This window comes from Anopheles merus, chromosome 2L (genome assembly GCF_017562075.2).
Source record: "Anopheles merus strain MAF chromosome 2L, AmerM5.1, whole genome shotgun sequence".
In the NCBI taxonomy this organism is placed as follows: domain Eukaryota; kingdom Metazoa; phylum Arthropoda; class Insecta; order Diptera; family Culicidae; genus Anopheles; species Anopheles merus.
The window spans coordinates 19,612,392-19,626,523 of NC_054083.1; the positions used below are offsets into that span (position 1 = coordinate 19,612,392).

A 14,132-nucleotide genomic window follows, 5' to 3' on the forward strand; every position below is an offset into this window, starting at 1 on the left:
GGAGGGATGGCCAACGCCAAGTCCTATGATTTAAAATACAATGTTGCCAATACAACGTTCCACAGCCCGGGAAGCTTCTGAAGAAGTGCTTTCCAGGCAGCCAAAATAAGAATAAGCGTGCTGTCCTGTGTGGAGCTTATCTGTTACGGGGCGATCTCACCGACCTCTGTTTTAGGTCGTCGCTGCCACGGCACAAACATGAGCCATAATTTTTTGGAATGTGTCTTTCACACACAGCCACAGGCTCTCGAGTAAAGTTAGCATTTCCAATACGAAAACCGTGTCCTCCTAATCTTGCATAGCTGATAGCTCGAATTGTACGTCGCGCATTACCTCCGGCCAACCGGTCAATAAAAGCCGTTCAATATTTTGCATAACGCGTGTTGGTGTAGGGATCAATAAATTCGCCACCGAACAGTTTAACTGTACAGTCTCCGAGCTGTCTGCTTTTATGGGCCACCCCAACTGGCTTGCTGGGTTGTCCTGGAGGTGGAAAACACGAGACCGCGCGGGTGAGCCACTGATGATGCGTTCTGATAGATGCTCGAGCGTTAGTCACGGACTGTGGGATGCAGCAGAACGTATTGCCATGTGTCGAATCGGTCCACTCGTGTGGCTTTCTAATCTCAAAACTCCAACTGTAAGCTCTGTGGAAAAAAAACCGCATCATCTTCAGAACGACAAATTCACGCAAACATCCAGCATAACCTAACGGGAACACGACCATCTTCCCAGCCGCGTAATAGACCGATTCGTCACCAACATTAGCGAAACTCATTACACATTACCGCCACCAGATCGACCTTTTCCCGGGTCTAAAGACGGCTCAGTACAGCCCTGACCTCTGCCTTCCCTCTCCCTTCAATGGAGAGATCATCTTCCGCTTCATCCCTGCCATGTCCCGGTCCATACAGATAATGAGACGCGAACGCGGTGGATAGCTTAATTGCTGAATCGTGCATAAAAACTTCCCCTTATTGCATAATTGCTTATCATCAAACCCGCTCAACTCCTCGTCCAACCACCCACAGCCTACAATACACTTATATGATACACTTCGCTCCGTTCGCACAAACTTCACACATGTGACTTGTGGCAGGATGATCTATCATCCCGGAGGCCGGGCGCTGACTAATGTCTTCATTCGTTCTTGCGGAGTTTCCGGGCGTTCCGGGAGATTAATGTCTCTGCGCGGGAGAAGCAATTGTAACTCGGTGCCCTCTCATCCCACGACCGTTGTCCAAAGACCGTTGTGGGGCTAACTTTTTGTTTTGCTGCGCCACAGATAAACAAACACTAATCGCGTGAAAAGGTGAGAAAAAAAATGCATAATAATAGGGAAGCTCAGGGCAGTTCCTTTCGATCCTTTCCCGACTTGGCAGGAGTTTATGCTTCCACTTAAAGTTGCCAGCCCGTGTCGTGCGGTCTGCTTTAGAACCTCAAATGTGTTGGTGTGTGCACTCGTGTTTCGTCCATTCGTTACGCTATCGCGTGGTGCGGCGCAATGCATTCCTGCGCAGCTGTGCGGCTTGATGCGTGAACCCATCACGATCATGTTTTGCGCACCCGTCTCGTGCGAATTTATGAGCCGAACAAGCACTGCCTGGTGCGTCCAGTGGCGGAGAAAGAAACGATAAGACTGCGCAGCCCACGGGAAGCCAACACGCGTGTGTGTGTGTGTGTTTCTGCTCCTTGGTATGTCGTAGTTCCCGTTCGTGCCGCGATGTACGGGGCTACAAATCTGTACATGGCTCCGTTTGGCTGACAGTGTTGGGGCCAGGTGGTCAGCCACCTTCCTGCGTGCGAGTGTGAACTTACGCCGAGCGCAGGCACCAAGGTCCAGTGACCAACGCCCGGCCAGCACAAGCGTGCCGTCCGACGCATGTCGTCACGCCACGGTGCGCCACGTCGACCGTTCTACCCCGTCTACCGATGCTTCTCTTTTCGTTTTCATTATTTACAGACGATAAAATCTTGTAATTAGAACCGCGATCATGTGGGAAAGCGAAAGAGAGACACATATCGGTGGGTGGCAAGTGGGTAAGGTTTGGTCCGGTCCGGATTCTTGAACTAGAGGCTAGGGGCCCTCATGTGGAGACGAATGATTCCACGCTCGAGCTACAACATCGTTGCTGATGGGTGATGCGAATGAAGACGAGACTCGGGTTTCGTGTGGTCTTATGGTGGGCGCGGACAGTATGTAGGCACACAGGCGCAAGAACGTTGGCCCAACGTGGGGTGAGAAAAATGTTGCATTAAACCCGGCTGAGCCCGCCATTACCGGGGTCCGATGCTTTGCATTGTTGCTCTGTTTGGTGTTGCGGCGGGCCCGTTTTTGCCTTTTGCTACCTTATCACAATTGTCTATCGATTGCTGGCCATATGTTAGCTTCTTCCTTCCCTCCCTCAGTCCCTCCCGGTGGGTTGTTTGGGTTATTGCAATCAATTAAAAACGTATGAATTCTCACAACGCGCAACCACGGTTGCTGCTTGACGGTTGAATATGTTTTCCCTTCATTAGTGCTGAGTGCAGCATGTTTCCCGTATCGCTTTGTTTCTAATTGGTTCTTTTTTCTCCCATTTTTCTTTCATTGTAGGTGAGCAATTCGATTCCGATTGTGGTTTTGTTTTCGGTATTTACATCGGATCCAGTTGAGTTGAGTGGTGGCAGCATCATTGCAAACATCCAAGGAACCCAGCAAAACACATTTTCTATTCTTCAAGAACATCGCAGTAAGCGAACAATTAAAGCCCAGTCAACAAGTTCTATTCCTGCGAACAATTAAACCACAGTTAACAGGTTCTATTCTCCAAAAATGAACTTCTCTAGAATAAGATATCTTTTCCGCCGGTTCTTCACCTCCTTCGAACGAAACTATCCGACCCCGTACAAACTTCTTGCGGGCGAAAAGCGAACCGAGCTGCTGCTGCCCCGTGCACTGCTGCTAGCCCTGTACGGACTGCTCGTGGGCTTCCTCTTCTATCGGCTCGTGCTAGTAAACCTTGACCTTCCCGACACCGTCCGCTTCTACTTCGGCCTTACGGTGGCGGTCGCACTGGGTAAGCGTCAACAATTTCCATACAATAAAACGTCTCACCAACTGGGCGTTTTTTGCTTCTTTTCCTCCACTCGCAGCAGTCGGATGTAGCTTTTCGGCGCAAGCTCGCTGCGTCTGTGCGCTGTGTTGGGTAGGGTTTTTTGGCAAAGCGGGACGCAATCTGCTCAAAACACTTACACTCACCCTCATACTGACCGGTCCAATCGAAAATGCGACCCTGAACGGCCGGGAAGTGGTGCGCGTTCTAACCTGCTCCGCCGAGCTGGCCTTTAATTTGACGCTAACGCGCGTCGATCTGATGACGAAACCGTTTCAAAATGCACTGCTCCAGGGGCGCGATCGGCTGCCGGAGTTGAAGCAAGAGTTTTCCGCGATCGTTTCCATCGTCGAACCTATCGTGCGGGAGGTTGAGCATTCTGGCCGTGGTGGTGGTGGTGATGGAGGAGAAGACGGCTCAGACTCGCTCAGCAGTGAGGAGGAGACTGCGGACGGTGCGGGCATTGATGGGCCGATTCGTTCCGCAGCCGCTTATCAGCAGGCGTACGTGGCCAAGCTTAACGAGCGCTGCCTGGCCCAGCTAGCGACGGGCGTGGACCGGTGCAAGGCGGCGTTCGAGCGGTCGTACGACGAGTGTAGCGAAAGCTTGCCACCGCTCGTCAACACGCTGCTCTGCTGGCCGATGAAGCTGGATGTGGCCTGCAGCTCGGCCGAACTGTTCGGGGTTGGTGCCGTGTGCCGCATGGAGGACGTGCTGGATGAGGATTTCGGCGCAAACTATCGCCTGCTCAAGCAGACCGAACAGCAGCTGACGGGGGGAGTCGGTGGCATCGGGATCGATTATCAGGTGCCGGATTTGCGAAACCATTCCGGTTACATGTAAGTTCCTTTTTTGGGTCATTTTACATGTGGATGAATGCGTACAACCAGGCTCCAAATTTCACCCAGAACCATCAAGAAAGCGTCCAAACAGATGGGGGAAGAATTCAGCAAAAAGAAACACTTCCTCCGCTTGGTGAGCTACTTTGTGCGCAAAGTGTTTGCGTTCATCTTTCTCCGTGTGATATTCAGCTCGGTCCGATACCATAATGCGTACCTTTGGAGGATCACTTTCAACAACTTCTACATAACGGATCAGTTTCGAGCGCTCGACGCTCGCCGTGTGATGGAGAATGGCTTTCCGCTGCTCCCTTTGCGGGCGATCCAGCAATCGGAACTGATTGACACGGGGGCAGGCATTTGGAACAAGCTGGAACTGCGCCACATTGTTGGATCCTTCGCTACGCTGCTGTTTCATTGCCTTTCGACGACCGTTCTGCTGCTGATGGACGCACTGCTGTATGAAACGCTCGACATAGTGGCTCGCCATTCGCGCATTGAGTATCATCAGCAAGGATTCCATGGCGTTAACGTGACGGTGTGTCTTTGGAAAAGGTTTCAAGTGGATCAAAGATTTTTTTTTGGAACATGGTTTATCAGTTCTTCATCCCCAACCAGGTGACCGGTACGGGAGCCCTCGCCGAGCTGGTGCGCAACACTGCCGAAGGATTCCGCACAAACGAACGGTTAGATTTCCACGCCTCGAACGAAGCGTGCCTTCCGCGCCCAGTGCCATTGTCGGGCTGGACCGTCGCCGGCATTTATGGACTGTTCGCGCTGCTGGCCCTTCTCATAACGACCGAAGCGTACGTCCAGCGGGCTCGCCGTCTCATCTGCTCCTTTTTCTATCCTGGCCGCGAGCAGATGCGTACCGCTTACCTGTACAATCGTGTCCTGCGGCAGACGCGCACCCTGCAGGCGACCCTCCCCGGGCGCATCTTACAGTTAGCGGACAGTAGTGGCTCCTGCCGAGTGCTCCCGTTTTGTGACCGGCTCGCCTTGCATCATCCAAACTGGTTCGGCTGGACCCACACCGGTCGACGGTGTGCGGTGTGTCGGGGCGTCGGAGCACCGCAGGAGTGTCAGCGGCCGGACTGCTTCCTTCGCTACTGTGCCGGCTGCTGGCAGGACATCGATCGGCAGTGTGTGGTCTGCGGTGGCCAGCCTGCCGATTGCTCGAACTGTTGCAACCCGCTCGACAATCTGTTGACGGCCTGAAGCAGCGTACCAGACAGACATGACGTGCCGTGACATCCGCTGGCAAGTATTTGACAGCACCGTTACGCACACACACACACGCGCGCAATGTGCCCCTCAGGCCCGTCAAAGTTGGCCGGTACTTGCCACCGGTTGGCTCGTGGCTGGTCCCGTTTGGTCTTTTTGGATCCGGAAGCAATGTTCAAGCATGGAATCTTCCAGCGCGCACACACACAAACATACCGATGCGGTGTGTTGGAAACTCAACGCAGCGTAACGGGCACAGCGGAACGGGCGGGGAAGGGTTTCCCCTTGCCCAGGCGGGATCATGCTACAACACGGTCACTGACTGTGGACCGTGTTGGCCGTCGGCAGCATAATGAACACACACTTAAAATAATCATCCCGAACGAACGCAGCAGCCATACATATACACACACACACATTACATGATCGCGGGCACGGGCGCGCCCGAGCATGCGGGCTGCCTGGTTCGGTCAACTGACCGACTGCCAGGCAGCGGGAAAACAGATCGGGATCAGTAGCCCCGCGCACAATTCGGCCATTCGTAGTGTTGCGATATGATCGCCAGGCTGCTTGGGGAAACGATGATGGTACCCGGCCGGCTGCGCGGAGGGGGATCGTGATGGGCGGCTATGAAATGAGCATCATTACACAGTAGCTTGTTGCATTTCTTCTGGAGAAAGTTTCTTCTAGTTTGGTGCAAATTGTGAATCGTATGGTTGAAATATACAATTTCATTTATAACTAAATATTTAGTCTCTTTCAGTCGTTTTAACTTACAAAAAGAAGTAAATTTGTAAATAAGCTGTTTATCATATGTTTAGATCACATCCAATCACCAACTTCGTTGAATGTTTATTGTTTTGTATCCTTAGTTTAATTTTATTTATCGCATATAATGCCTTATCTTTTATGTATTAATTATCATCTGTTTAGATCAAATAATTTCATTTTCTTAACATGCAGTTACCATTTTATTGACAACGCGAACTTTATGTTTAGACGATCTCGTAGTACACTCGTCAACTCGTACGACTTAACAACATGTCCAACATGGGTTCAAGTCCCGAATTGACCGTTCCCCCATACGTATGTCTGATTATCTTGCTATGGGTAATCAATAAATGACTAAAAGCCAAGCCCAGTAGTAGTACAAGCAGGTCTTGGGCGACAACGGTTGTTGTGCTAAAGAAAAAGAAGAACTTTATGTTCAATAAAAAGGGTATTTTTCTAACATTTCTGTAGCTAACTTCAGAATATAGACGACAGGCATTGCAGGCTGCTTTTGTCGTGAAGTTAATAAGCGGGGACAGCGACCTTCCCTACCAGCTAGAAAAGCTGAATCTTTATGCTCTTTAAAGACATCTTAGGTCACTTGAGCTGCGAAGACCTACGTTCTTAAGATCTGCATATTCCTATAATGCGCATATGAACCAAACGATACAAAGCTTCAACAAATACCAAAGATTCTTTGACTTCAACATTAGTAAAACCCAGTTCAAAACCAATGGTCTCTCGTGTCCTCATTGATAACGTTGTAGCTAAGTTTCTAGATGAATTAAGGATTTATTATACAACTAAGTGTCTCAGCAAGTATATACAAGATACTAAATGACAAATAAACAAACAAATAAACAGCTTTTTGCAAATTACTTACTTACTTACTTATCCGGCACTACAACCGCTTTGCGGTCTTGGCCTGCCTCAGGAGTGTCCGAAACCGCTCACGGTCTCGCGCCTTCGTCTGCCAGTCCGTTATCCCGGCCTTAATGGCGGACGCCACCTTCATTTGGGCCTACCACGCCTCCTCTGTCCTTGTGGACGGCCTAAAAAGACTTTACGGGCTGGGTCGTCCGTTTCCATGCGTATAACATGGCCAGCCCACCGGAGCCTGGCGAGCTTTATACGGTGTACGACAGTGAGGTCGCCGTACATCTCGTATAGCTCGTCATTATAGCGGCTCCTCCATTGTCCTTCCACACATACGGGGCCAAGTATCCTTCTGAGCATCTTCCTCTCGAACGCGGCTAAGAGGGTTTCGTCAGATTTGGACAGTGTCCATGTCTCAGAGGCGTATGTGAGTACTGGTACTATATAGGTACTATATAGTCCCAGCTTCGTCCGTCGCGACAGGTTCTTTGAGGTAAACTGCTTTTTCAGGCTGTAGAATGACCGGTTGGCAGCCAGCATCCTTGCGCGCAACTCAGCTTCCATGCTGTTGTCGTTGCTGACCTTTGACCCAAGATAGGTGAATTGTGGGTAATTGCAATTGTGGTGTAATTTTGCAAATTAGATCTTTGAAATCATAACACTAACAGTTGTGAGTAATAAAATCCATGGATGTGATTGCTAGTCGTAAAATGAGATTAACGTTTCAATTTAGTATTGAATATTTAGACATGATTCAATATAGTAGTCTGTAAAGAAGCAAGAACTTGATATTTTAAACAACATATTTCAATTTACTAGCTTTTTTTGTCAACACCCTGTGAACTGTAAAAGTAAGATAAAAAAATCGTCAGTACAGGAAATAAAAGACTAGAATAACTAATAACAACAGAATACATAAAAAATAAATGGAAATATTAATCAATAGCATTTAATTATCGAAAGGGGAAACTCACGCAGTTCTTTAAGCCATAAATATTATAACAACTTTTTTGCTATTTTAGCTTTAAGTATTTAGCTATTTGGTCATTATTTTCGATTATTTTTTATGGCAGAAAAGTATGCAATTTGCTCCTTTTTTCTTCTGTTTTGTACTAATTTCAATTGTGTTGATTTTGTTTTATAAAACAACAATAGTTCAATCCCGCAACTATGAAATTAGACCAGTCTGACACGTTTTACATTGAGATAACTTTAGCACAAACACTCACTCCCTGGTGGTTTCATTAGGAGCTCGTAAATTGTCAAATTTATATATCACTGCTTCCCATCGCTTGTCATCGGAAGCAGAGGAAAAAAAGACCACCACACATTAAACACAGCCACAACAAACGCTTCATGAATCAACGAAAGCTACTGCGGTCGAAATGAGCTTTTTTCTGCAGCTCTAATTTTAATCCGGTGAGTCGGCGTTGCGTTGCTTCCCTCTACCTTCCCTCCGCATGACAGGAGCGTGTGCAACTTGCTCACACAATTTACGATCTTTTCATTGCTGCCACAACAATGCATAACTGGGTGCTTCCGACGCGCCCGACGAGCGTAAACGGCGGTCGGGCGGCGCATAGAAAGGTCATGGGCGCGCGTTTGGTGAAAGAACTTTCACGCTATGATAAATTTAAACCCACGGCAACTCACTCGGCAAAGTTATGTTGAAAAAATGTTAAATTATGTTAAAAGTGCACCGACATCCATGATGCCCAAATGTGTAGATGCGTCCGTTGAAGCAAACGCCCAACCTTTCGACGGGCGAGTTGAAGGTGTGAACGTGTCCTAACGCACAATCGCAGTCCCCAGCTCATCTCAGTAGGCCAGCAATGCTGTAGTAAGTGTGCGTGTGTGTGTATGTGCTGATGCATGCGGACCTACGATCGATCATACCCCGCACGAGATGATTGCATCGCGAAGAAGTAGTGAGAGAGACGAATGAGAAGGGAAAAGCCGTACAGACGAGCCTCAAATTAACATCGGCCGACTTTTTTGGTTGTTGTTGTTTATTTCCTCGCTGTGTGCGGCTGGTGCTGACGTTGGGTAATGCAAGGGTAAAGCACACCAGTGCAGCCCAGCCAAGGGCAAACTGAACGGGGCTGCAGCCTCCAACGCACCACTGACATGATGGGCTTAAAAATAAAATTCAATTGCTGCGCGTTCCGTTAGCTGTAAGAACTTCCCAGCCGGGGGAAAAATAACACAAGCGGGCCAGCACAACCGGAAGCTTCCAGACGGGACTGCTACCTTCGGGAGTGCCCTATCCCAGTCACTCTTCCTTCCATCCTCCCACGCAAGAACTAGGTTAGTGTGCAAGGAAATGATGCCTGCCTGCCGACGCAATTGCGGAAATCAATCAAAATCAAGTGCCCTAGCCCCAGAAATGATCGCCCGCCCAGATCGACCGGGAGATCACTTGTATCCACCCTCAACAGCTTTTAAAATGCGACCATTGCTGCAGGGTAAATTTGCATTGCACGCTTCCTCTTCTAGCTCGTGATGCAAGGGTGTCGGTTTTTGTGTGGTAAAATGTCGGTCCCGGGACATTTTCTCGCCCGTCGTGGAGGCACAAGCGGACAACAATAAATTTCCATTTAATAAATAATTCAACCCTAACGCTTGTATATGATGAAGCGGACGCTAAACCTTACCTTACTGGGCCATTGCACTCCAAATCGAAGAGACCGGTTGAGGACATGGCTTTAGCCACTCGCAGATCAAAGCTTCGATCAAATCACGATCGATCGCCTTCCCACCGACTATGCTCCCTGCTGCCTTCTGTCTCCCGCTGCTGCAGTTGACCGCAGTTACAGATGTGATCGAATCGGACAAATCTGCATGGCCCGGATGGCTGCAGGCTGTGGTTTTGGTGGACGCGAAACCACAACAGCATTATGCAAGCGTGGCGACGTAATTGCATCGTCGGTTATTTGCGGTGCATGAGCACACACACACACACATTCTGGCGCAAGGACTTCTAGCTTCGGTTATGGGAAGCGACCTAGTGTGCCGCCGGCATGTGGCTTGTGGCATAGATTAGTTTGCATATAGGCAATTTAAATGATTGCCCGCACTGTCGGTAACATTCCCGGTTTGGTTTTCCGGTTGGAAAACAAGAAAAAAAGGCAATGCAAAGATCATTCCCTAGTTTTTTGTTTCAAGTTCCTCTGCTAACCCTGCTGGATGAAATAGCAACGAGCGAACCGATCGAACCTGAATCGAGGCCCACCAGGTTCGTCGCCTATTACCGCGAGTCTTTTGAAATTGGAATTTACGCTGTGCAGCTATTCAACATTACAGCCGAATGCTGTTCGGCTTTTGTACCTTGAATGGAGAGAAGTGCGTGTTGTTCCTGTGCAACGTTCGCAGCCTTTAGGATATTTCCTCGTAAACATTTCATAAAACACACTTTATGTTGCGATGTCGAGCATTCGGTTGCTGCTCTGCAGCATTGTGGGGGGAGACATTTTTCCAATGTTGCAGTGAAGCATTGAGCAAAGCAGCAATTCAATAACATCGCTCCGTAAAATTGTGCACAATAATTTAATGTGACATTAAATTATGGGAGCTTCGATTTCGGTAGTAAATCGCAAAATCAATTAAGGAATACTGGGAACGAGTTACTGCTCGATCTGAAGGAGAAGATGGAGAATGGAGATGATCAACAATAATAGTGATTTAAATAAAATGAGCATGAAGCCGACTTAAGACAATTTAGGACAACGAGATAGTAGATTAGTAGCTCTATAAGAGTTCATTAAATGTATTTAAATATTTTAAAAACTGTACAATGTTTAAAAAATCATTGACTTTATGAGCGAATTCACAATTAGTAAAATGAATTCGTTTTATTTGTTGTGTAGAATCTATTTTTTTGTGTTGTTTTGTATTTGCTCTCTTTCATTGGTTTGCATTTTGCTGCAAATAAAACACAATCATAAACGATTGCAGCACGGCATTGCATCCAAATGTTAAATTACTTATAATTATTTGCACACCTAGCAGATTACAGCAGCATCCGCATCATGTCGCTTTTCCTGATGATGAATGTTGCAGGATAATGATAACGATTACCGGAGCGATAATAGCTTGGCTTCAGCGTAATAAGATAGCTTTCCAGCTTCGTGCTTTTGTGAATCGGAATGAAGTGCTAGAAAAGTCAACATACGCTCGTCCTCTCCCTCAATGAACATACCATTTTACTTCACCACGGTTCGCCAGTGAAAGCATTCCACTGTGAAGAGATTTGCTGCCAGTAAATACAAAACAGCAACCGTTCTAGCTTCACTGCAGCCAGCGTGCATCAGCCTTCCCATCGTACGACACCGTCCGGGCTGTGACCGTGAACTAAATAGATGAATGAGAAAACGATTATTCTTTTCCCCCGCCCAAGGATGCTCGCGGATGGCGCAGCGCGCAGAGCGAAAAAAGCACTGAAATGAATTGCGCCATTAGTAGCACTTTAAATTGCATTTACGCAGTTGCAAAACTTGAGATCGTGACATCTGGTAGACGAGCCCAGGAAAGTGAATCCGCGGACGGAACGAGGTTGCCGTGGCAGGCAATGCTGAGGTAAATTACTTTCGACGCGTCGCATCCAGCCGTGTAACCTTGACGGGGTCAGACAAAGACCCGGGACAGGCCAGAGCGTTGAACGAGAGCGTCTTGATGATTTTACGTGCGGTCTGTCTGCGGGGACAGGACATAAGACACGCACTAGCAAATGGTTGCAATCGCCCACCGTCTTCGGTCACTAATGACGTAATTGCGAATTCTCATTGGTTTCACTTAACAATCTCGTCGGTCGCGCTTGTGTCGTCGTGCGGTCGTGCAGGGAGCTTGAGAACCACTGTCCACAAAGGCTTCTTGCGGCGCTGTGGACCGTAACAATAATAGGAGCCACTATTCATTTCGTTGTTCTATTCTGTTGAAGTTCGAGCAGTGTGTGTGTTGGGGGAAGTATTTTATAAAAAATAAATTTATTCACTGTCAACAACGTGAGCGTAGGGGAAAAAGGCTTACAAAGCAAAGAATGTGCACAACCTACCAGCGTACAGGAAGTTGGATGACATTGAATTATTTCTTTCCGTAAACTGCTGTTATGTTTTAATGAGCACAGCAAAGGCAACGTTTTTCGGTGCCTAGATGATGGTCAGATGGTCTTCCTAGTAATTATTTTTTCCTATTTAGGAACAAGGTGATGTAATGGCATTATTTGGAAGTAACGAAGAGATGAGTTAAAAGACGTAACGTCACGTTTTAAAATTATGACTTATTTCGTATGGAACAGGCAGCTCATAAAGGACGATATAATTCCTGTCAAGGTCTTGTTACAAGATTGTTGAAGAGAATTTTTAAATTTACTTCAATCTTACAATGAACTGTAATTGTTTGGAATCTTTGGAAACTACCATGTCTTCATTTTGTTTGCAGTAATTGTTTTTATAACGGGCTCGTCTTTGTTGCAGCATGTTGTACTTCGGCTCTCGAGTAATCTTGAGAACGATATTTTCTTTCATGAGTCTATGATCATTTTCATTCTTCATTTCTCCAAGTCCATGATCATTTTCTTTCCTAACATGCTGGTTAACCAAACATTATCAACATTCTCTGCATGAAAACTACACAAAGCCACTGTAATGTTTCTCAATAAAAATAGTAAACTAATTAAATCAGACATACTTTCGAATCGTCTATGAAAAAAATCGGAGATCTTATAGTTGAAGATAGATTAAACGCTTTAATAAGCATTGCAAACAATTTCTTATGTTCAATAATGATGTTTTCACCATTTTAGGTGTTATTCCAAAAGCAAATAAATTATACCATTGGCGTACATTGTAGTGCTGCTATTTAATCGCTCTCTCCCCTGCAACACTGCCCAGCATTGAAGCAAACACAAGACAGTACTTCACACACTACCATAAGCCACTGGAAAATCGGGTAAAGCAAACAAAAAGCAACATTTTCCCCCCGACATTCGTTCGACCCTTTTAGCAGCATAAATCTAGCACAAATTGATCAGTAACACTCTTCGCAGACTGGCTTTGGCAAACAAAGCATTACAAAGATATGGAAGAAAAAAAAGAAGCTCACACTCGTCACACACATTTGCGCCATTTTCACACTCTCTAGTATGAATGTGTGCGCGTACTCGCTCGTGGACATAACTCCATCGTAAATCAAGTTCCGCCGTTTTGCCGTTGTTTTTTGTTTGCAGTTCCGCCGATGGACAAGCTCCATCTTCTAGCGGGACGGTTCTACTGCACGCGTACTGGGCTGTCCACACCCAAGAAACGAGGACATCTTCCTCCCCATTACGTCCACACGTTCTGCGCACACACACACACACATATTGACTCCCTTTTCCATTTGCGATTTCCATCAGCGACAACAACAAGCTCGTGAGAAGAAAGGGGAGTAGAGGAAAAACGCGCCAAGAAAGCAAACGCAATCGCTATGCGCTTTATCGTCCGTTCTGGCGTTAGGAACAGTTATCCGCGAGACCAAAACCGGCTCCCTCGCGCGCGCTCTTTCTCTCTTGAATAGGAGAAATAGGGCTCATTTTGTTTGGATGGCCAACGGTCAGCCCTACCGTGCCGCTGCGGTTGGGTTTGTGTGTGTCTATTCTACTTGCCCGCCGGCCCCGGCCCGGGTAGTTGTACCTGTTACGCAAGTCGCGGGACGCAAGCAAGTGCGCTCATTACGCGACACGACTGACCTAGTGATGAGTTTGCTTCAAGCAGGGCCGGGTAACAGCCGGGGATGAGAAGGGCTCGTTAGCTGATAGTGAGATGATAAAATTCCACACTGTGAAGCCATTCAATGGGCTCGGCCCGGAACAGGTACAGTAGAAAATAACAAGGATACAAAAACAAAATATAAAAAATACGATAGGCTCAAGTAAATGCTTATATACGTATGTTTTAATTTTAAATGTTGTATAAATGATACAAACATATTGTGCGCAGTCTTATTAGATTCCATAACGATACGATCTGAAATCCGCAACAAAGTACAAACTCAATTATGTGTTGAAATTCGTTTGTTTATCGCTTCAGTGCTTCCCTTTCATTATTTCATTCATTTATGTTCGTGTTGCTTATCCTATCATCAGAACGATCACTTTAATAAAGGTGCCAAATCGTTTCAAATACATTGATTGTCTAAATTAAATTGAACAAGATCATTCAATTACAACATTTTTTTTCATTATTAAAAGCAATACGATCTGCTCGTTTCAACAGAATAATACTGTTTTAGCATTTTTAAATGTTTAAGCAAATCCTTTTTTTTGCAAAATAAAATGAATTTGTGATGAAGT

At 46.8% G+C, this 14,132-nt stretch overlaps 2 protein-coding genes across 3 annotated transcripts in view; both read left to right on the forward strand.

Moving 5' to 3' along the window:
• The window catches only part of LOC121593116, a 55,215-nt gene that overhangs the window by 20,838 nt on the left and 20,245 nt on the right, over nucleotides 1-14,132 (forward strand). The gene's annotated exons all lie outside the window — the stretch shown is intronic.
• On the forward strand, nucleotides 2,620-5,879 carry LOC121593115 (protein sneaky-like). The gene is made up of 4 exons (XM_041915208.1): nucleotides 2,620-3,059; nucleotides 3,136-3,934; nucleotides 4,004-4,472; nucleotides 4,553-5,879. The coding sequence occupies exons 1-4, from the start codon at nucleotides 2,816-2,818 to the stop codon at nucleotides 5,150-5,152; spliced, it is 2,112 nt and encodes a 703-aa protein (XP_041771142.1). The 5' UTR covers nucleotides 2,620-2,815; the 3' UTR covers nucleotides 5,153-5,879.